We start from the raw sequence: 22,166 nt of genomic DNA on the forward strand, positions 1-22,166 counted from the left end.
TGAAGTCTAATAGAAACATAGAAAATAGGTGCAGGAGTAGGCCATTCGGCCCTTCGAGCCTGCACCACCATTCAATGTGATCATGGCTGATCATCCAACTCAGTATCCTGTACCTGCCTTCCCTCCATACCCCCTGATCCTTTTAGCCACAAGGGCCACATCTAACTCCCTCTTAAATATAGCCAATGAACTGGCCTCAACTACCTTCTGTGGCAGAGAATTCCAGAGATTCACCACTCTCTGTGTGAAAAATGTTTTCCTCATTCCTTAATTTAGAGATACAGCGCGGAAACAGTCCCTTCGGCCCAACGGGTCAGCGCCGACCAGCGATCCCCGCACACTTACACTATCCTACATAAAATGGGGACAATTTTACATTTACACATAGCAACTTAACCAACTCTATCCTACACCCACAAGGGACAATTTTTTTTACATTTACCAAGCCAATTAACCTACATACCTGCACGTCTTTGGAGTGTGGGAGGAAACCGAAGATCTCGGAGCAAACCCACGCAGGTCACGGGGAGAACGTACAAACTCCGTACAGACAGCACCCGTAGTCGGGATTGAACCCGGGTCTCCGGCGCTGCATTCGCTGTAAGGCAGCAACTCTACCGCTGCGCCACCGTGTCATAGAGTGTGGAAACAAGCCAGTCAGCCTAACTTGCTCACACAACCAAAATGGCCCAACTACCAGCCAGCGGTTGGCTCATATCCTTCTAAACCTATCCTATTCACGTACTTCAGTTTAGAGATACAGCGGGGAAACTGGCATCTTCGGCCCACCGAGTCCGCGCCGACCAGCAATCACCCCAAACACTAACTCCATCCTACGCACGGGGGACAATTTACAATTTTGACTGAAACCAATTAACAGACAAACCTGTACGTCTTTCGAGTGCGGGAGGAAACCGGGACACCTGGAGAAAACCCACAATGGTCACAGGGAGAATGTAGAAACAGCACACAATGGTCAGGATCAAACCCGGGCCTCTGGCGCTGTAAGACAGCAACTCTACCGCTGCGCCACTGGTCCAAATGTTTTTTTGTTTTTTTAAAGGTTGTGATAGTACCTGCATCAACTACCTCCTCCGGCAGCTCATTCCATATACCTACCATCCTTTGTGTAAAAATGATGCCCCCCAGGTTTCTATTAAATCTCACCTTAAATCTGTGTCCTCTGGTTCTTGATTCCCCGACCCCAGGTAAAAGACTGCACATTTTATACCTCTCATGATCTTATACACCTCTATAAGATCACCCCCTCATCCTCCTGCGCTCCAAGGAACTCGTTATTCCAGCTTTACGTGTCTATTGTCAGTCTAAACCAGCATCTGTAGTTCCTTCCTGCATGGGGTTCAAATTATAATGAGCGATTTTAATAAGCATCTTAATTGTCATGATGGAATTTGCCTCCACCAATCCTGGCAGCACGTTCCAGGCACCCACCACTCTTTGTATGGGGAAAATAAATCTTGCCCCAAAACGTCACCCATTCCTTCTCTCCAGAGATGCTGCCTGTCCCGCTGAGTTACTCCACTTTTTGTGTCTATCGCCAGTACATCTTGTTGCTGCCAGATTATTTTTTTTAGAGCAATTTAAAAACTTTGTGACCCACAATTTCTCCATTTCCCTTTTTCTGCTCGAGACACTTTCCCCATAAAAGGTACATTGGTACAATTTCTGCTTTGGGCACAATTGGAAAATGTGACTAAAGTTGTATTAGTTAAGTTCTATTTTAAGTTTATGATAAAAAAATACCCAGAGTATCACAATCTTCATTGAATCTGTACAATTTGCAAGCAGTTTATCATCTCTTCCTATTAAATCTATTCCTTGTCAATTTTAAATTGGAATAGGGTGAATGCACAGAGTCTTTTGCTCAGGTTTGGGGAGAGGACGGGTTTATGTTTTTGTTTAGAGATACAGCACGGAAATGGCCCTTCGGCCTACTGAGTCCGCGCCGACCAGCGATCCCCACACATTAACACTATCCTTCACACACTAGGGACAGTTTACTCTTATACCAAGCCAATTAACCTACCAACAGACTCAAAACAATTGTACAGGGCCCTAGTGAGGCCACACCTGGAGTACTGTGTGCAGTTTTGGTCCCCTAATTTGAGGAAGGACATTCTTGCTATTGAGGGAGTGCAGCGTAGGTTTACAAGGTTAATTCCTGGGATGGTGGGACTGTCATATGCTGAGATAATGGAGCAGCTGGGCTTGTATACTCTGGTGTTTAGAAGGATGAGAGGATATCTCATTGAAACATAAGATTGTTAAGGGCTTGGATATGCTAGAGGCAGGAAACATGGTCCCGATGTTGGGGGAGTCCAGAACCAGGGGCCACAGTTTAAGAATAAGGAGTAAGCCATTTAGAACGGAAACGAGGAACCACTTTTTCTCAGAGAGTGGTGAGTCTGTGGATTCTCTGCCTCAGAGGGCGGTGGAGACGGGTTCTCTGGATGCTTTCAAGAGAGAGCTAGATAGGGCTCTTAAAAATAGCGGAGTCAGGGGATATGGGGAGAAGATAGGAACGGGGTACTGATTGGGGATGATCAGCCATGATCACATTGAATGGCGGTGCTGGCTCGAAGGGCTGAATGACCTACTCCTGCACCTATTGTCTATAAACCTGTACACCTTTGGAGAGTGGGAGGAAACTGAAGAACTCGGAGAAAACCCACGCAGGTCACAGGGAGAACGTACAAACTCCGTACAGACAGCACCCGTAGTCAGGATTGAACCTGTGTCTGTGGCGCTTCAAGCGCTGTAAGGCAGCAACTCAACCGCTGCACCACCGTGATGCCCTTGAAGGTGAAACATTTATTCGGAACCCGAGGGACATCATTCTCACTCGGGGTGTATGTAACAAACTGCCAGAGAAAGAATTAGAGGCAGGTACTATAACAACATTTAAAAGACATTTGGACAGATACATAGATAGGAAAGGTTTAGAGGAATATGGGGCAAACGGGATGAACTTCGATGGGGCATTTTGGTCAGCAGGGTTGAGTTGAGGTGAAGGGCCTACAGTTTCCATGCTGTATGACTAACACTGTAAATGAAATGACAAAATTAAGCACTTAGTAATGCGTGCAGTCCCATATAAAATCAACGGAAATTACACTGGTGCATGTGAATAAAACAACATTTTTATTAGTTCATTTCTTTGTTATAACTTAAAATATGTTTGAGCGCTTGTGGTATTTAATTAAAGGTACTTTGGAAAAGGAAATGTACTTAAAGCATTCCCTGACCAAATAATTAAAATCTCATACTTTTAAACTCGGATTACAACCAGTGATGTGCTTTTGTCCAAATTCAACCTCAAAATCCCTTCGTTTTATTTATATTTTAGAGCTACAGCAGTGGAAACAGGCCCTTCAGCCCAGAATCCACGCCGACTGTCTGAAGAAGGGTGTCGATTTGAAACGTCACCCATCCTTTTTCTACAGAGATGCTGCCTGACCTGCTGAGTTACTCCAGCACTTTGTGTCTCTCTTTGGTATATACCAGTATCTGCAGTTCCTTTCTAAAGGCCCTGTCCCACTTTTCCGAGTTACTCACGAACTCTTCCGAGTTTTCCCCTTGATTTGAACTCGGAGAATTACGGTAATAGCCATTTGTAGGTACTCGGGGCTATTTTTTTTTACTCGTTGACATTTTTCAACATGTTGAAAAAAATGTCCCGACTTACCTACGGATGGCATTACGAGCTGCTACGAAACATCTACGGACTCCTCTGACCTCGCTACCGACATTACCCGACATTCCCAGAGTTCGAATCGAGGGGAAAACTCGGAAGAGTTCGTGAGTAACTCGGGAAAGTGGGACAGGGCCTTAAGTCTTCTCAAGTTTCTTTTTATGACAATTCTCATGAAAATTCCTCACCGATTGAAATTTACTTTCAAAGCCACAGTATCGACATTTGCACTAAATCTCTCCCCCACATAATAATTCCTACATTCATCTCAAATAAACACCTAACTGTTTTTGCTCCCAAGACGGATATTTATCATTATTTGTTGGATTCACGGGAGGTGGTCTTGGAGGGGAGGATGCTCCTCAAACTATGGAGCATCCTGGACAATACAGCTCACCCCCTCCATGACACACTGGTTAACCTGAGGAGCACCTTCAGCAACAGACTGGTTCCACCAAGATGCAGCACAGAACGCCACAGGAGATCCTTCTTCCCTGTGGCTATCAAACTGTACAACTCCTCCCCCTTCTGTCGTGGGGTAGACTAAGACTGACTCCCCTCCACCCCTGTCAAAGAACTCATGCAAAATCTCTATTACATTTGTTTTTCCATTAAACAGGTAAAATAAGACCTTCAGTCAATTCAAGGTTTGTTATAAAGCCATTTGGTGAAGTTGGCCTGTCATACAAAGTATATAAACATCTAGAAGCAGTAATGTACAATTTCGAGACTGGGCCCGCACTTGTCCTCCACTATCACCCTGAGCACCGGCACACCACAGAGCTGTGTACTGAGCCCCATGCTCTACTCCCTCTTCACACACGACTGTTCCTGTATTCGACACCAACACCATCGTCAAGTTTGCAGATGACACAACGGTGATCGGGCTGATCACCAACGATGATGAAACAAAATACAGAGCGGAGGTGCAGAACCTGGCGGACTGGTGCTCACGTAACAACTTGTCACTAAACACCTCCAAGACCAAGGAGCTGATTATCGACTTCAGGAGGTCACATAATGGAGAATACGCCCCAATCTCCATCTACGGGGACAGTGTGGAGAGTGTCCAGCTTTAAGTTTCTGGGCACTCACATCTCAGAGGACCTCACATGGTTCACCAACACCGCTGCGCTGGTCAAGAAGGCACAGAAATGACTGTTCTTCCTGAGAACATTAAAAAAGACTGGTTTGCCCCAACAGCTGCTGACAACCTTCTACCGCTGCACCACAGAGAGCATACTAACGTATGGCATCTCAGCTGCACGGAGGTGGAGAGGAGAGCTCTTCAGCGCGTCGTCCACAGAGCGCAGATTATTGGGACACCGCTACCAGCCTTGGAGGGCATCTACCACACACGGTGCCTCAGGAAGGCCGTCAGCATCCATAAAGACTCCTCACACCCTTGTAATGGACTGTTCGAACTATTTCCCTCCGGCAGACGTTACAAGGCCTTCTACGCCCGCACCTCGACTCAGGAACAGCTTCATTCCTAGAGTTATAGCGGCTCTGAACCGGCCCGGCTGAGTGCCCCCCACTGCCATGGACTGTCTCCCTCGGATGGTCACGTCGCACAGACACATCTGCACTTAAGTCTGTTTTGACTGTTTTACTTGTTTTAATGTTCTTTTTACAAACCATGTTCTCAGGGTATCTAAATCTAAATTGTATTAGTTATTTAAGTTATGACATCGGATGAAAGCTGCATACCCAAATCTCGTTGCACTAATGTGCAATGACAATAAAATATATTATTATTATTATTTGTTTAGTTTATTGTCACGTGTACCAATGTACAGTTTAAAGCTCTTGTTGCGTGCTAACCAGTCAGCAGAAAGACAAAGAAACACAAAGTGCTGGGTTAACTCAGCGGGTCAGGCAGCATCTCTGGAGAACATTTTCATTATTGGATGGAATTCTTTAGTAACTGAGAATCCACTCAGAATTGGAATTGCTTTTCACATTTGTAAAAGTGCAACCAACGTTTAATGAGCACTTCATTATACATTCAAGGTAACAAGTAATAAGCGAATCTGCTGCCATTTATATGGAAGAAATCTAGAAAGATGCCACAGATGTTGTTTGAAACAGATAGTATTGAATTGTTCAAACGAATTGGGTGATAGAAATAGGGAATGTTTGCAGTGGATAAGATGGTGAACAACTCTACTGGGGCAGAATGCAAGTTGGGCTGAATGCATAACACCACAAATTTAGGCTGAAGAACTGTGATAGACACAAAATGCTGGTGTAACTCAGTGGAACAGGCAGCATCTCTGGAGAGAAGGAATACTAAATAAACAGTACTTCTGTTATCTTATTCAGAGCATTCAGAAAGAATTCAGACCCCTTCACTTTTTCCACATTTTTGTACGTTACAGCCTTATTTTAAAATGGATTAAATTATTATTTTTTATCATCAATCTACACACAATACCCCAGAATGAAGAAGCGAAAACAGGCTGTTTAGAAATTTTTGCAAAAGTAATTAAGAAGAAATAACTGAAATATCACATTTACATAAGTATTCAGACCCTTTGCTATGACATTCAAAATTGAGCTTAGGTTCATCCTGTTTCCATTGATTATCCTTGAGATTTTTCTACAACTTGATTGGTGTCCACCAGTGGTAAATTAAATTAAATGGACATGATTTGGAAAGGCACACACCTGTCTATATAAGGTCCCACAGTTGACAGTGCATGTCAGAGCAAAAACCAAGCCAGGAAGACGAAGGAATTGTCCGTAGACATCCGAGACAGGATTGTGGCGAGACACAGATCTGGGGAAGGGTATAAAACAATTTCTGCAGCATTGCAGGTCCCGAAGAGCACAGTGGCCTCAGTCATTCTTAAATGGAAGAACTTTGGACCCACCAGGACTCTTCATAGAGCTGGCCACTCGGCCAAACCGAGCAATCGGGGGAGAAGGCCTTGGTCAGGGAGGCGACCAAGAACCGGATGGTCACTCTGACAGAGCTCCTAAGTTCCTCTGTGGAGATGGGAGAACCTTCCAGAAGGACAACTATATCTGCAGCACCACCAATCAGGCCTCTATGGTAGAGTGGCCGGACAGAAGCCACTACTCAGTAAAAGGCACATGACAGCCCGCTTGGAGTTTGCCATAAGGCATGAGAAACAAGATTCTCTGGTCTGATGAAACCTATTGTCCATTTAGAACGGAGACGAGGAAACACTTTTTCCTCACAGAGAGTTGTGAGTGTGGAATTCTCTGCCTCAGAGGGCAGTGGAGGCAGGTTCTCTGGATGCTTTCAAGAGAGAGCTAGATAGGGCTCTTAAAAATAGCGGAGTCAGGGGGTATGGGGATAAGGCAGGAACGGGGTACTGATTGGGGATGATCAGCCATGATCACATTGAATGGCAGTGCTGGCTCGAAGGGCCAAATGGCCTACTCCTGCACCTATTGTCTATTGCCTATAAGATTGAACTCTTTGGCCTGAATGCCCAGCGTCACGTCCGAAGGAAACCAGGCACCGCTCATCACCTGGCCAATACCAGACCTAGGTGGATAGAGATGAAGAGGGGGTGGGGTGGGGGGGGCGGAGATGGGTGGAGTACTAGTCAGGTAGACTTAACACCAATTAATGACTATGTGTATGTGCGCCAGGTATGCAGGCATATTTACAATTCACAATCCTATTGGGGTCCATCACGTTTATGAACCTTACACAACAGAAGGTCCTATTACCTTCACTTCCTTTTCTGAGGAAGTTTGATTGTTAATAGCAGTACAATAAAATTGTTCATTTTTTTACAATGACAAGAATGGCAAAATACATTGGGTACAATCATTTACTTGAAATCAGATACAAATATAACACTGATCATGCCTAATTAATTTCCCATGTTTGTACCGTCAATTTACATCCTATTTCTCCAGAGGATCTTTGTTATGTAATGTTCTTAATACTAATTACTTGCTATATTTGAAGCAGGCAAAACATAAATCTTATTGTCACATCCTGATAGAGACTTGAGGGAAATGTTTTTTTGCATCACTTAATTTGCAAAAATATGGATTGATGTATTAGACTTTGGTACCAAATTTATTAAACTTAAGCACAAAGCTTAACAGCACTTCACAAATTCACAAGTAATTGGAATAGAATTAGGCCATTCAGCCCATCGAGTCTACTCTGCCATTCAATCATGGCTGATCTCTGCCTCCTAATCACATTTTCCTGCCTTCTCCCCATAACCCTTGACACCTGTTCTAATCAAGAATTTGTCTATCTCTGCCTTAAAAAATATCCACTGAATTGGCCTCCACAGCCCTCTGTGGCAATGAGTTCTACAGATCAACTACACTCTGACTAAAGAAGTTCCTCCTCACCTCCGTTCTAATAGAACGCCCTTTGTCCTAGACTCTCCCACCAGTGGAAGCATCCTTTCCACATCCACTATATCTATGTCTTTCATTATTCTGTAAGTTTCAATGAAGTCTCCCCTCAACCTTCTAAACTCCAGCGAGTAGAGGCCCAGTGCTGTCTAACTCACTCATCCCTGGAATCATTCTTGTAAACCTTCTCTGGACCCTCTCCATAGCCAGCAGATCCTTCCTCATATACTGTATTGGCCCCCAAATTGGGGCACTTAAAATTGATATTCTAAGATGACAATCCTGATGAAAGCAATTTACTTCAGAAATCAGCCAAGACCAAATACAAACTGGCTAATGCTGCCAAGTCCACGCACTGTGAAAATCAGACTCATTTGTTTTCCTGTCATTTTTCAAAATGTCAACATAAAAGTGATCCTGGTTTACAAAGCTCATTTCAGTTTCATACTGTCATCTGATTTTAAAAATATGTAAAATAGTAAGCATGAGTAGCAGTAACTTTGATCTTACCTTCAAGAAAGTATTTCTTGTTACGCAGGGCATCACCACTGGGCGTTTCAGATTTTGCATCACAAGTTGCAGTAACTGCAAGTAATCTTTAATTGTGCAACTCTACCAATGTTGTTTCAAGATAGTGGGTAGGAACTGTTCTTCACACTGTACAGCTGCTGGGAGTTGAGGAATGAAGGGGGAAAAAGGATTTGCAATCAGGCGGCGCAGTGCATTTTCCAAAATGCATTTTCTCTCTGCCTACTGCTTGCCAATATGAATCACGCTTATAATAGGCAGAGATCGGCTTCAAGCTGAGGCGAGCGGGTAAATTATGTGCAAAGTACACGGCCAAGGTGCAAATCTTGCTCAGGGTGGCTCATAATAATTTTCTTCCAAATCCAACCACTGATAACGGCCCCTCTGCTGACTCAGCAATTGGTGGGGGGGGGGGATTTCAGCATAAATCAGTTCATTTTAATTCTTAATCACAAGCAATTGATGACTATTTCAATGCCCAACGTTCGCACCAGTACAGTGTAAAGACAAACAATTTACTGAAGAAGGGTCTCGACCCGAAACGTCACCCATTCCTTCTCTCCAGAGATTCTGCCTAACCCGCTGAGTTACTCCAGCATTCCGTGATTTTGTGTCTATCCTCGATGTAAACCAGCATCTGTAGTTCCTTCCTGCACACTTCCCAATAGTGCAACATTTTTTTCTGTTAAACAAGCTTTTAAATGTTAATTAAAAATCTAAATTAACATGTGAGCAATATTCAGGTTGGTTAGGACCAGTGTTAAGAGAAATGGTTATTCGTTCAGGTCTATGACCTTTTGGCAGAATGGATATAGACTTGATACATCAACTCTCACTCACTCCCAGATTATAACTTGATTGTAAACGTGACAATAAACTAAAAAAAGATAGATGCCTTATCTGCCATTTCCAACATTTGACTGTTGAATGCTGCTCTCCATTAGTAAACAGTTAATATGCCTATTGGATTAGTACAACTTTATAGACAATTAGAGCTCCTCATCCAAATATTACCCATTTAAAATGATTGTAGATAAAAATGCTGGAGAAACTCAGCGGGTGAGGCAGCATCTATGGAGCGAAGGAATAGACGACGTTTCGTGTCAAGACCCTCGACCCGAAACGTCACCTATTCCTTCGCTCCATAGATGCTGCCTCAACCGCTGAGTTTCTCCAGCATTTTTATCCCCCTTCGATTTTTCCAGCATCTGCAGTTCCTTCTTAAACATTTAAAATGATTGGCATTTTCTAGCAAACAAGGAAAACATGACGACAGATTAAAACAGCCAAACTAAATGCGTTAGGATACCAAGTTGAATTTTAAATGGTTTTCTACTGAAAAATGTCTAAATAAAATTACAATTGCAACAATAAGCTGTGAAGTCCAATACACAAATATAATAATCAGTTTATTAGATACATTTAGAAGACAAAGACAAAGTTCCCCTAACCAATATGGGTAAACTGGTTCCCCCATTTGTAAAGGAAATATTTTTCCATCTCAAAAATGTTACAAAAATGTGGTCTGGCAGGTTACACATATTTGCTTGCACTGCAGAACAGGAAAAAAAGGAATGATTACAAGGAAGGTCACCAATAGCCCCAAGATTACAACCACACAAATTGAAACACAAACATCTGAGGGCAAATGTACACTAAAAATCAAACATTTGTAAAGATATTATGATGGGCCACTTTAGATAGAGAATGCATATTAAATTACATCAACTTCATAAAACTTGGTATTAGTGTCAGATATCCAACAAAAGTATTTTAGGAAAGCAATGCAATATATAATGTAACAAAATATATATCTGTTACAAAATACTGAGCCCTTTCACAAAGTTTAGACATCAAGAATACTAAACAAGAGTAAAACATTAAAATTTGAAACTTGGAAAATGAATAACCGAGGGTATTCTACACCAAAATATACAATTCATAAAGTAATAGCTTTGATAATTAACTGTAGATAACACTTCATACGGTGTTAAAACGTTGAGACATATCACTGAGATCCTCAAACTCAGTGCAGTATAGTGCAAGACAGAGTTTCAACAGATGCATGAAACAGTTTGCGTAACAAGACATCACATTTATATATTTGTAAGATTCTTACCGAAGTGACAAATCTGTGTCAGCAAAATAAAGTGCCAAACTTGGGGGCGAAAAAAAAAAATGTATACAAAAAAAGAAATTGACAAAATACCTTTAAAGCAAAATAATTCATTTTCTCGATCGAATCTTAGAGCGACAACCCAAAAGACAATAGAAATCAATTTCATTTTACACATCTTAAAACATGTGCCCTTTGTGCACTGATTATTCCTGAGAAAGTTAGCTAAAGGAAATAAGATCTTCCAACCTCAGTTTTAGGACACCTCAATTCAATTCCTGTAAAGTTTAATCAATAGCTCGCAGTAGCTGGAAGTAATAATGTTTTAATCAACTGAATGTACAATAAGGAACACAAAAATTGTATAAAAGATAGAGATTTTTTTCAAGCAGGAATCATCCGCAGTTGTTTCTCAGGTTTCAGGTCAGTCTAACCTACAATTTGGCTGGTCACATGCAGCCATCCATTGTTAGATTATTATTTTAGCACCTAAAGAAAGCCACAAAAATTTTGCAATGCAGTTCACCAGCATTGTTGAACCCCAAGTTATCAGTACAACTCAAGGAGGCTGAATAACGATTTTCAGTGTGCTATTATTTCTGTACTTTTATAGATGTGGATGAAGTCAGTAGTGTGAATTTGCATTTACGGAAACAATCTTAAAAAAAAAAAAAAAATCCCTTGCATTTATCCACGATATATCAGTTCCCTGCACATTTAAATAGAGGCAATTTGAAAGATTTGCCCATTGAAATAATCTTTGTAAATCACTGTGTCAGAGATCAAAACAGTTGTCATTTTAAAGAACGTTTCATTGTACTATTACTGACTAAATACAAGGGGAATTTAAAAAAAATCGGGGAAATATTAGTTAACTATTAAAACAATTATATTCCATACCACATTATTAAACAAAACTGTTCTACCATAAGAATGAAGGAAATATACCCAGCTACGTAATGGTAAAAGGAGCCAAAAGGAATTTTAACCCATCAAGTAAAAACAATGAGCAGGTTTCATCTTCCAGCAAAATGTAGCACATGTAAAACTGAGAATACCAACCGTTGGTTAGCTTTCTTATCTTCTCAAGGGCTAGATACAAATACAGCTAATTGTAGCATCGTGCAACCCATAAACCCAACCCAATGTAAACTGAGCAAGTGGTTTAGCAGTGGGTCAGAAATGTGAATCACCACTTTCGTTTGGTCAAAGGTGCACGGGGATATAAGATCTGAGCCGATTTAACACTAGTTTTAGGCGCTCTTTTGATGCTACCACAAAGTAAACCACATTATGATGGTGGAGAGCGATTAGTTAGACCAGGTCACTGGAGATAAAAACCAGTGTTAAAAACAAATATATTATAGAACTCACGTTTGAAGACTGTCGTCATTGCCGTTTGTCGCAAATGTTTCATCTCATTAAAACAGCTACCATGTTCATACAAGACATATAATGGATTGGATTTTCACTGAACATGTAGCATACAACGCAGGAATGTGATAAACACAAGTGGTTTGACAAACATTACAGCACTATTTTAAAATGTTTGATTTAAATTTTTTTTTTTTTTTTTTTAAAGTAAATTTGACGTTTACAAAATTAAAAGTGATAGAACAGTTCTGCATGAGATTATGCTGACGCTATAAAAACAATTTACAGGAAACTCCATGCAAGGCATTACCAGTGGGGAAACAATCCGTTTTCCTTGCTTTACCGTTACGTCAAGACAAGTTGTGGCTCGTAAGGAAATTGTCAATTTCACATTATCTCACTTATCAACCACCACCAAAACCAAATTGCTCATAATAAAAATCACAGAAGATCAGAAAAAAAAAATCAGCAGGCCAGTCAGCATCTGTGGAAAGAGAAACAGAACTAACATTTCAGGCTGGCAAACATCAACTTCACAGGTGTTGCCTGAAGCACTTTTTTGCATTTTGTGATATTTCAGATTTCCACCATCTGCAGCCTCTTAACCATGCATTTAACCTCCTTAGCAAATTATTTCCGCAATAATACACCAACACATCAATAAGTACGATTAACCATTCAATCAATGTTTGAAGCAAAATCGACGAACCTTCAAATGCTTGGCTTAATCCGACTACATAAATAGTCAGGTAACAGATGCTGAAGCAAATGTACAACTGGATCACACTGGTAATTAGAAATCCTAGTACTTCAAATCTGTGATCATTAAAGTAGCACTGACAAACAGATAGCTCCTGAACACAGTGGAAATCAACTCACTCACAATCTTTCTAGTTTTTCTACCGGTTTGTATAACGAGACAATAAAGATTCCATTGTTTAATGTAGCTCGATTAATAAACATTTGCTGCAGCATCAAGCCTGAAAACCACAGCCAAAGGACTAATGCACAGGGACGAACTGAGTGACAAAATCATTATACAAATAAGGTGCCAACATCTCATCAAAAATGATCAATTCCTCTCCCATTGACAAATGTTCAAGAATTGGGAGGATTGGTGCACAAAAGTGATCTTTTGAGGTGAACTGGAAAATTACTTTGGATTTTCACTCAAACAAGTTAAAGCCAAGTGACTCGAAACGCCAAAATTGTTCCATAAATACTGAAGATTTAATATTAAAACATCCTTAATATTTTCAAAAGTAATCTTGCTTTTATGACTACTGTTAGTAAGCTCTATAGCATTTTGTGGAAGGGTTTCAGAACCGAATACAAAAGCAGACTAAATCATCCTCTCGCCATTTTCAGCGGAGCTCTTTAAAATGTGTATATAACTACGTGGAACAAGACACTATCTCGGGGGGGGGGCGCCAGAAAATAAACGTTCCCATGTTTGCACATCCTAGTCACTTACTTGCCTTACAGAACAATATAATCAATGCTCGGTACACTAACTAAAAAGCACGAAGAATCCAGTGTGTAGAATTGGACAAATTCGACAATCCGAAGTTTACTTTGAAAAATTGTGCTTTACATCCTGCTCCTCTTAAATCAAATTGCAAAGTTTGGAAATCCTTTGCACAGCTGTATTTGAGGGGGCTTTTATTTACAGGGCATTTCATTGCGAACTTTAGGGAAAATAAAATAATAATACAAACTGAGGGCAATTAGATTTATTTATTTTTAGATACTGCAAAAAAAAATCAAGTAACTAGAAAAGTGATCAATGGTTACAACAAGCCTAAGAATGATAATTTGACGCCAGCAATGCATCCCTGTAGAAGTAGAGGAGGATACCATTAGTATATTGAACATTTAGGCACAGGTTTTGTTTTAAGGTTTGCAGGTATAGTCTATGGCTAACGTCACAAGAGAAACACTGAGGGAAGTTAATAGACCTCAAGAGCAGTTCATTTGAAGCTGTACTCCCATTACTTAAATACCAACGCTGACATTTCACGTTTAATCACTGCTGTCGTCATCGTCATCTTCGTCAGATAAATTTCTAGGGGACTGCAGTGACCCGCGATAAAACTCAGAGCGATTTGGAAGAGTTGCAGTCAGTTGTCCAGTGGAAAGGAGATCAAAGCAGAAAGCGCACACACGCACGGGTTTGGAAGACTGGCTCGGTAAGAGGAACCTTTTTTCTGAACAGGGCCCACACACAACAAATCCACATTTGCGGCAGTGATGTCGACGACTGACTGGAGTGAACTTGACTTTCTGACAACGCATACATATATTCGCCTCGGAATCGGGCACCCAGACTGCAGCGTGCTCGTTGCTGGGTATTTTCCCACTTTTGGACAGCAAATCAGAAACGCACTTGTTAATGTGATTCATCCACTCCGATTTCTCAGTAGCTGTAGCAGCATAAACAGCAAAGGATTTGGTTGGAGTCTTAATGAGCCAGCCATTACGCAGGTCACCATCATCTTCAATGGAATCAATTGTAACATTCTCCAATGGAATTATATGCTGTTTGTTGTACCTCTTCTTTTGGATGACGATATTACCATAGACAAGAATGTCGTTGAACAAGAAAAACTGCCTGGCTTTTGGTTTCTTTCGACAAAGTTTTGTAAGGACTCCCTCACCTATGAGCACCCGGCCAGGTATGGTCAGGGGTTGCCCAGCTGCTCCAAAACAGCTCTCAACCATGCCAATCCGTCGAGCATTTGCCTCACTGTTTGCTAAGCGGTCCACCATCTTGTTTTCTGCAAGGCAAAGAGACAAAGTAAAAAGGTATTAATCATCAAACATTTGGCTAAACAGCAACATTTACTAAATCAGCAACTAATCAAAATGTAGCATCCTCCCAGGATGTCACAGGGGATTGAAAAGAAACACAGATCTAAGAATATAAGAATGCAAGAACCCACACAAGAAAAGTAAGGACCATTCAACCATTCATTTGTTTCTCCATTTCTATTTTAGGAAATAACATTTTTTGAGACTGGATATCCCTTGTTCTAATCAGGGGAAACCTGCTTTGTTTCTACCCTGTTTAGCCCCATAATTATTTGGCAAATTTCAATGAGATCACCTCTCATTCTTCCGAATCCAAGTGTATTGGCAAACTTCACTGAATTGCTTTTGTAAAGACAAACCCGCCATCTCAGGAATCAATCTGGTGAGCCTTCATTGTACTCCTTCACAAAAACTCTACACACAGATACCCAGATATGTCGGGAGAACAAGCCTGTACCCAATATAGACACAAAGTGCTGGAGTAACTCAGCTGATCAAGCAACACCTCTGGAGAAACAGGATGGGCAACGTTTCGAGTGGGGACCCTTCTTCGGACTCGATATTCCAGATTTCCAATATCGCCAACACGCAATATCCCAGATTTCACGAGAATCCTGTGCAAGGCATGTCAATTCTTGTACTCAATTCCTCTCTTGCTATTAAGCTTGTTTTCATTTGTGCTCCTAATTGCTAATCTGCATGTTAATTTTTATGTTTATGTACAAAGACAACATGGTCCTTCTGAACGATTTTCCACCTCTTACCATGAAAAAATACTCTTCTATTTATCTTATAAACGTAGGTCATGTTTTTTTTAAACACAATGTTTCATCTGCTATTTTATTGCAAACTTGCCCAGAATATCCCAGAGAGCCTCTCAGTACCTTCCTCGTAACACACAGTCAATCACTTAGCTTTGTACAACAGCAATCTTGGATAAATGACACTTGATCTTTTCATCTAAATTATTCAAATAGATTGTGAACAGCAGGTGTTCAACACCAATTCTTGCAGTATCCCACTGCCACAGCCTCCCAGAGAGTGAGTGACCTTTCTTCATTTGTCTTTTCTCAATTAACATCCAATTTTGTTTAATAATTGGACAGGATAGGTTTGGAGGGATATGGACCAAACATAGGCAGGTGGGTCGAGTGTAGCTGAGACATGTTGGCCGGTGTGGGCAAGTTTGAATGAAGGGCCTGTTTCCACACTGTATGACTCTAATTCATCTGTGTCACTATCAAAGGTCTTCAGATTGTCCAAACACACCAACTATTGCACCCGTATCCATTCTGCTTGTTACAATTTAAATAGTCGACAATTTGTCAAACATGAATGTCATTTCATAATCCACACAGCCCAAACCTAACTGTATTTTCCAAGTACCCTGTTATCACTAAGAGTCATAGTCATAGTGATACAATGTGGAAACAAGCCCTTCGGTTCAACTTGCCCACACCAGCAAACATGTTCCAGCTACACCAGTCCCACCTGCCTGTGCTTGGTCCATATCCCTCCAAACCTCCATGTGCCTGTCTAACTGTTTCTTAAACGTTGGAACAGTCCCAGCTTCAATTACCTCATCTGACAGCTCATTCCATACACCCACCACCCTTGAAAAAGTGTGAAAAAAGTTACCCCTCAGATTCCTATTAAATCTTTTCCCCTTCACCTTGAACCTATGTCCTCTGGTCCTCGATTCCCCTATTCTGGGCAAGTTAATAGATTAGTGCTAACTGGTCTAGTTTCCTGGTTGCACTTGTCACCCCTTTCCTAAAATTGCTACATTTGCCACTTTCCAGTCTACAAGAATATCAAACAGGCTTCAATAGACATTTTAGTAGCTAAACATTTTTTGTTAGTAATCGTGAGTGAAGGATAAATATTGCAGAGGAAACCAGGAGTAACTCCCTTGTCCTTATTTGAAAAAGCATCATGTGATCTATTTCCCATGTATGGCATGAAAGTAAGCATGCAGGTACAGCAGGCAGTGAAGAAAGCGAATGGCATGCTGGCCTTCATAACAAGAGGAGTCGCGTATAGAAGCAAGGAGGTCCTTCTGCAGTTGTACAGGGCCCCGGTGTACCACACCTGGAGTACTGTGTGCAGTTTTGGTCTCCAAATTTGAGGAAGGACATTCTTGCTATTGAGGGAGTGCAGCGTAGATGCACAAGGTTAATTGGCAGGACTGTCATATGTTAATAGGATCGAGTGGCTGGGCTTGTGTACTCTGGAATTAAGAAGGATGAGAGGAGACCTTATTGAAACATATAAGTTTATTATGGGATTTTAGACGCTAGATGCAGGAAACATGTTCCCGATGTTGTGGGAGTCCAGAAGCAGGGGCCACAGTTTAAGAATAAGGCCATTATTCCATAGGCCATTTAGAACGGAGATGAGGAAAAACTTTCACCCTGAGAGTTGTGAATCTGTGGAATTCTCTGCCTCAGAAGGCAGTGGAGGCCAATTCTCTGGATGCTTTCAAGAGTTAGATTGACCTCTTAAAGATAGCAGAGTCAGGGAATATGGTGAGAAGGCAGGAACGGGGTACTGATCGTGGATGATCAGCCATGATCACATTAAATGGTGGTACTGGCTCGAAGGGCCGAATGGCCTACTCCTGCACCTATTGTTTATTGTTCTATCCAAGAGGTCAGGCTGGGTCTCAGTTTAACATCCCAAAGAAAAGAGATCTGACTATGTAGTACCAGTGTCTATCTAGATTTTTGTGCTCTAGACCCTACAGTCGAGACTAATAATTGATTTTAACAGTGGATGAAACCATTAATCAGCAAGGCAGTACAATGGAACAGGTTTGACGCCTCGTTTTGAAGCCATCTTTCAGTGAGTGTGCGTGCAGTATGCACCCTTGGTCTCTGTGACCAGATAGGTTTTCTCCCACATCCCAAAAATGTGCTTGTAGGGAACTGGCCATTGCAAACTGCGCTATGGTGCAGTGAAGGGGGAAGTGAAAGGAGAGTTGATCGGCTTGCGAGAGGTAACAAGATGCAAGGCTACCGGGTAACAAAAATAGAGGTGAAAGTGGGACTGGTGCGAATGCACCCTGGTAAAGATCCATTGGACTGAATGGTTTCCTGCATCAAAATACAATACAAACCATACAAATACAAATTGCCTTTATTCAAACAAACAGAGAAAACATGCCATAATTAAGGGGTTCTATTCAATTTACAGGTGAAGGAACCAGGCAGGAATAAAAAAAAAGTTATACCACTAAGAATGCAAATCAATTATGCAGATTTCGCAAGTGCCTCTGGTCAGTACATAGTTAGGAATATTATGTTTGTGCAGTCTTGAAATGCTCAACTAGAAACAATGATAGAACCCGTACCTTAACTGCTTTTAAAAGGGAATGACAAAGTTGTACATGGGGGGGGAGCAATTAAATGGATAAACAGCTGCTAGTAAGTTGGCATGATGTACTGGACCAGATGTCATCCTGCAAGTTGCAAAAGTCTTGAAAATGCAGTACAACTGTGCAGTTGTGAGGAATTGATATTAATCTAACAAAACCTGTTAGCAAACAGGAGCACAACAAATTTTGGACATGGCATTAAAAGAATTACTGGATATACAAAATCATTAATTCCCACTGTACAACTAGAGGAATACATTGGGAGTTTTTCTTTAAAATCTACAGCATTTAGTATTTAAACTAGCAGAATGTTTAGCACATGCTGTTCTTGAGATAATGAAATCATTTAACCCCAAGGGATGCTGCTACAACAGGGGCCTCCAAACCTTTCAGCACGAGGGCCACACTATATATTTGGCACATTTTTGCAGGCCATACAAACACACTCACTCCCACCCATCCACACACACACCCAGTGGGGCCACTGTCGCCACTGTCTCCCCAGGGCCATCGACGGTAACCTGTCAGCAGGTGCACAAAAACCCTCAACTTGATAGCCTGTGGCAAACTAATGTGTAAGTTCCCGCGCTACCACAGAACCCGCTAAATAGCCCACCGCACGGAACGTCTTAAGAGCTTGCTGCGGGCCGGATAATATCTCGTGGCGGGCCGGATGTGGCCCGCAGGCTATAGCTTGGAGACCCCTGTGCTACAGGATTCCTACGCACAGGAGTGGTATTTTTCATTGGCAGCTCAATTAATCAATAGTAGCAGAGCTGCACGAAATACATTCTCCATCAGCCACGATGTCTAGGTTAAAAATACTCTGGATAATGTTATTCCAGCTAGATGAAGGGATTTCTGTGAAGTCTTGACCCAAAATGTTGCCTATCCATGTCCTCCCCAGATGCTGCATAAGCTAAGTTAGGCCAGTGTTCTACGCAAGATCTAGCAGCCCCAATTCCATGCACCCACACTTTTCTGGATAACTTGCAGGTTGTGTAGATTTAACCTTAATTGCAATTAATTTTCACCAACATTCTTCGTCAAAGCCAAGTCCAAAAAGATGAGCACTAGGAATCATGCAGTTATAACCCACAAAAGCTCCCAAAGTCAAATACGTTTCAAAAAGTTATTCATCTATATTACTAAATCTCTGATCTTGACCGCTTTTGGCCTACTGTGCTGCGATTTCCAACAGAACGCCGCCACCTACGGCCGTCATTTTTGGCCACCTCGCCCAGAGCCCCCCTCCGCCTTACGGGTGCGGAGGATTTTTCCCATCGATGACAAATCAGAGAGATATTAATGGGTTTTTTAAAATCACCATTCTCTCTGCTGCCCCTGCTGGAAGGAGGGGGAGGGACTATAAAACCAGGAAGTGGTGTGCCTCACTCACTCTCTGCAAGATGGATGAAGCCAAGGGTGACGTCTCTCTGAGCTCTGAATAACACTGAACAAATGTCTACACAACTGTGAGTACCCTTAATGTGGTTTGAAAATGAAAATATGTTTTTTTTTAAGTAAAAAGGCACTGCCTGCAAATGGTTGTTTGGATGCTTTGGCTTGAAGTTGAAAGGCACTACTTACTGCAAATGGTGGCATGAAGTTGAAAGGCACTACTTCCTGCAAATGGTGGCTTGGGTGCTTTGGCTTGAAGTTGAAATGCACTATTTACTGCAAATGGTGGCTTGGGAGCTTTGGTTTAAAGTTCAAAATGCACTACTTACTGCAAATGGTGGCTTGGGAGCTTTGGCTTGAAGTTTAAAAAAAATCACCATTCTCTCTGCTGCACCTGCTGGAGGGAGGGGGGGGGAACTATAAAACCAGGAAGTGGTGTGCCTCACTCACTCTCTGCAAGATGGATGAAGCCAAGGGTCATGTCTCCCTGTGCTCTGAATAACACTGAACAAATGTCTACACAACTGTGAGTACCCTTAATGTGGTTTGAAAATGAAAATATGGTTTGTTTGAAGTAAAAAGGCACTGCCTGCAAATGGTTGTTTGGATGCTTTGGCTTGAAGTTGAAAGGCACTACTTACTGCAAATGGTGGCATGAAGTTGAAAGGCACTACTTACTGCAAATGGTGGCTTGGGTGCTTTGGCTTGAAGTTGAAATGCACTATTTACTGCAAATGGTGGCTTGGGAGCTTTGGTTTAAAGTTGAAAGGCACTACTTACTGCAAACGGTGGCTTGGGAGCTTTGGCTTGAAGTTGAAAGGCACTACTTACTGCAAATGGTGGCTTGGGTGTTTTGGCTTGAAGTTGAAAGTCACTACTTACTGCAAACGGTGGCTTGGATGCTTTGGCTTGAAGTTGAAAGGCACTACTTACTGCAAATGGTGGCTTGGGTGCTTTGCTTGAAGTTGAAAGGCACTACTTACTGCAAATGGTGGCTTGGGTGCTTTGGCTTGAGGTTGAAAGGCACTACTTACTGCAAATTGTGGCTTGGGTGCTTTGCTTGAAGTTGAAAGGCACTACTTACTGCAAATGGTGGCAGGTGATTTGGCTTGAAGTTGAAAGGCACTTCTTACTGCAAATGGTGGCTTGGGTGCTTTGGCTTCAAGTTGAAATGCACTATTTACTGCAAATGGTGGCTTGGAAGCTTTGGTTTAAAGTTGAAAGGAACTACTTACTGCAAATGGTGGCTTGGGTGCTTTGGCTTGAGGTTGAAAGGCACTACTTACTGCAAATGGCGGCTTGGGTGCTTTGGCTTGAAGTTAAAAGGCACTACTGCAAATGCACTTACTTCCTGTTTGCACTGTATATTGATTTTAGATAAAACGCTACACTTACGGCTGTGATTTTTGGCCATCTTACTCAGCTCCCCCCTCCGCTGAGCAGGTGCAGAGAATTCTTCCCATCAATGAAAAATAAGTGTTATTAGTGTTTAAAAATGTTGAGAATCTCTCCTGTCAATCACGCCCTGAAAGCCACACCTTTTCTGGTGGGAGGAGGAGGGGTTATAAAACCCGGAAGTGTGGGTGTGGCTCAGTCTCTGCATGATGGGGGAGGGAGAGGTCATGACTGTCTGAGCTGTGAATCAACTGAACACACTGAATGTCTACTGGACTGTGAGTTTGGTGTTTTGTGTGGTTTTATGGTGGTGTCACCCTGCATGAAATGGTATGAAGCTGCATTTGAATTTGGTGGCCTTGGACTCCGCTTGAAGTGGAATAAAACTGTACTGAATTTGGTGGCCTTGCACCCTGCTGAAAGTGGTATGAAACTGCACTTGTATTTGGTGGCCTTGGATCCAGCTCATAGTGGTAAGAAACTGCACTTGAATTTGGTGGCCTTGAACCCTGCTTGAAATGGTAGGAACATGGATTTGAATTTGGTGGACTTGCACCCTGCTTGAAATGGTAGGAACATGGATTTGAATTTGGTGGACTTGCACCCTGCTTGAAATGGAATTTCAAGGAATAGTCATGAGTCAACTGCCTCTCACCAGCCATGAGTGAGCTGCCAGCAGATGAGGCTTGAGGGACTGAGCTGCCACCCCAAGAACCCATACCAGCACTCCAGAAAGCCCCCCCACTGGCCACCAATATTGGAATTGGTGGAGAGGTGGAATATTGCGTCGGGGGACCAGCCCTCCCGTGTGAACATGGGACCCAACGGGTCGCACTTAGTCTAGTTTTCCATATATTCATGTGCAACTTTCATTTGTCTTTGTATATCTGCAAATTGCTTTGCTATATATTTTACATTTGGTAAATAGTTCCTATTACTTAAAAGAAAAAGAAAAGAAACAGTGCTGCACCATGACCAGCAATCCGTGTACATTTTTAAATTTCAGAAATTGTTTCTGCAAAAGTCTGGTCCATCTTATTAACCTCCCTTCATTCGAAAGGATCTATAGGAGGCCTGCCTCAAAGAGGCAGCCA

The 22,166-nt window shown here is 41.9% G+C and overlaps 1 protein-coding gene across 1 annotated transcript in view; it reads right to left on the reverse strand.

Moving 5' to 3' along the window:
• Positions 1–11,567: 11,567 nt before the first annotated feature.
• plekhf2 (pleckstrin homology and FYVE domain containing 2) overlaps positions 11,568–22,166 on the reverse strand; it is a 34,168-nt gene continuing 23,569 nt past the window's right edge. The window contains exon 2 of the mRNA XM_033020072.1: positions 11,568–14,866. Coding sequence (XP_032875963.1) covers positions 14,112–14,858 — 747 coding nt within the window. The 5' untranslated portion in view covers positions 14,859–14,866 and the 3' untranslated portion in view covers positions 11,568–14,111. The remainder of the gene's footprint in view (positions 14,867–22,166) is intronic.

Source organism: Amblyraja radiata, chromosome 4 (genome assembly GCF_010909765.2).
Source record: "Amblyraja radiata isolate CabotCenter1 chromosome 4, sAmbRad1.1.pri, whole genome shotgun sequence".
NCBI lineage: Eukaryota > Metazoa > Chordata > Chondrichthyes > Rajiformes > Rajidae > Amblyraja > Amblyraja radiata.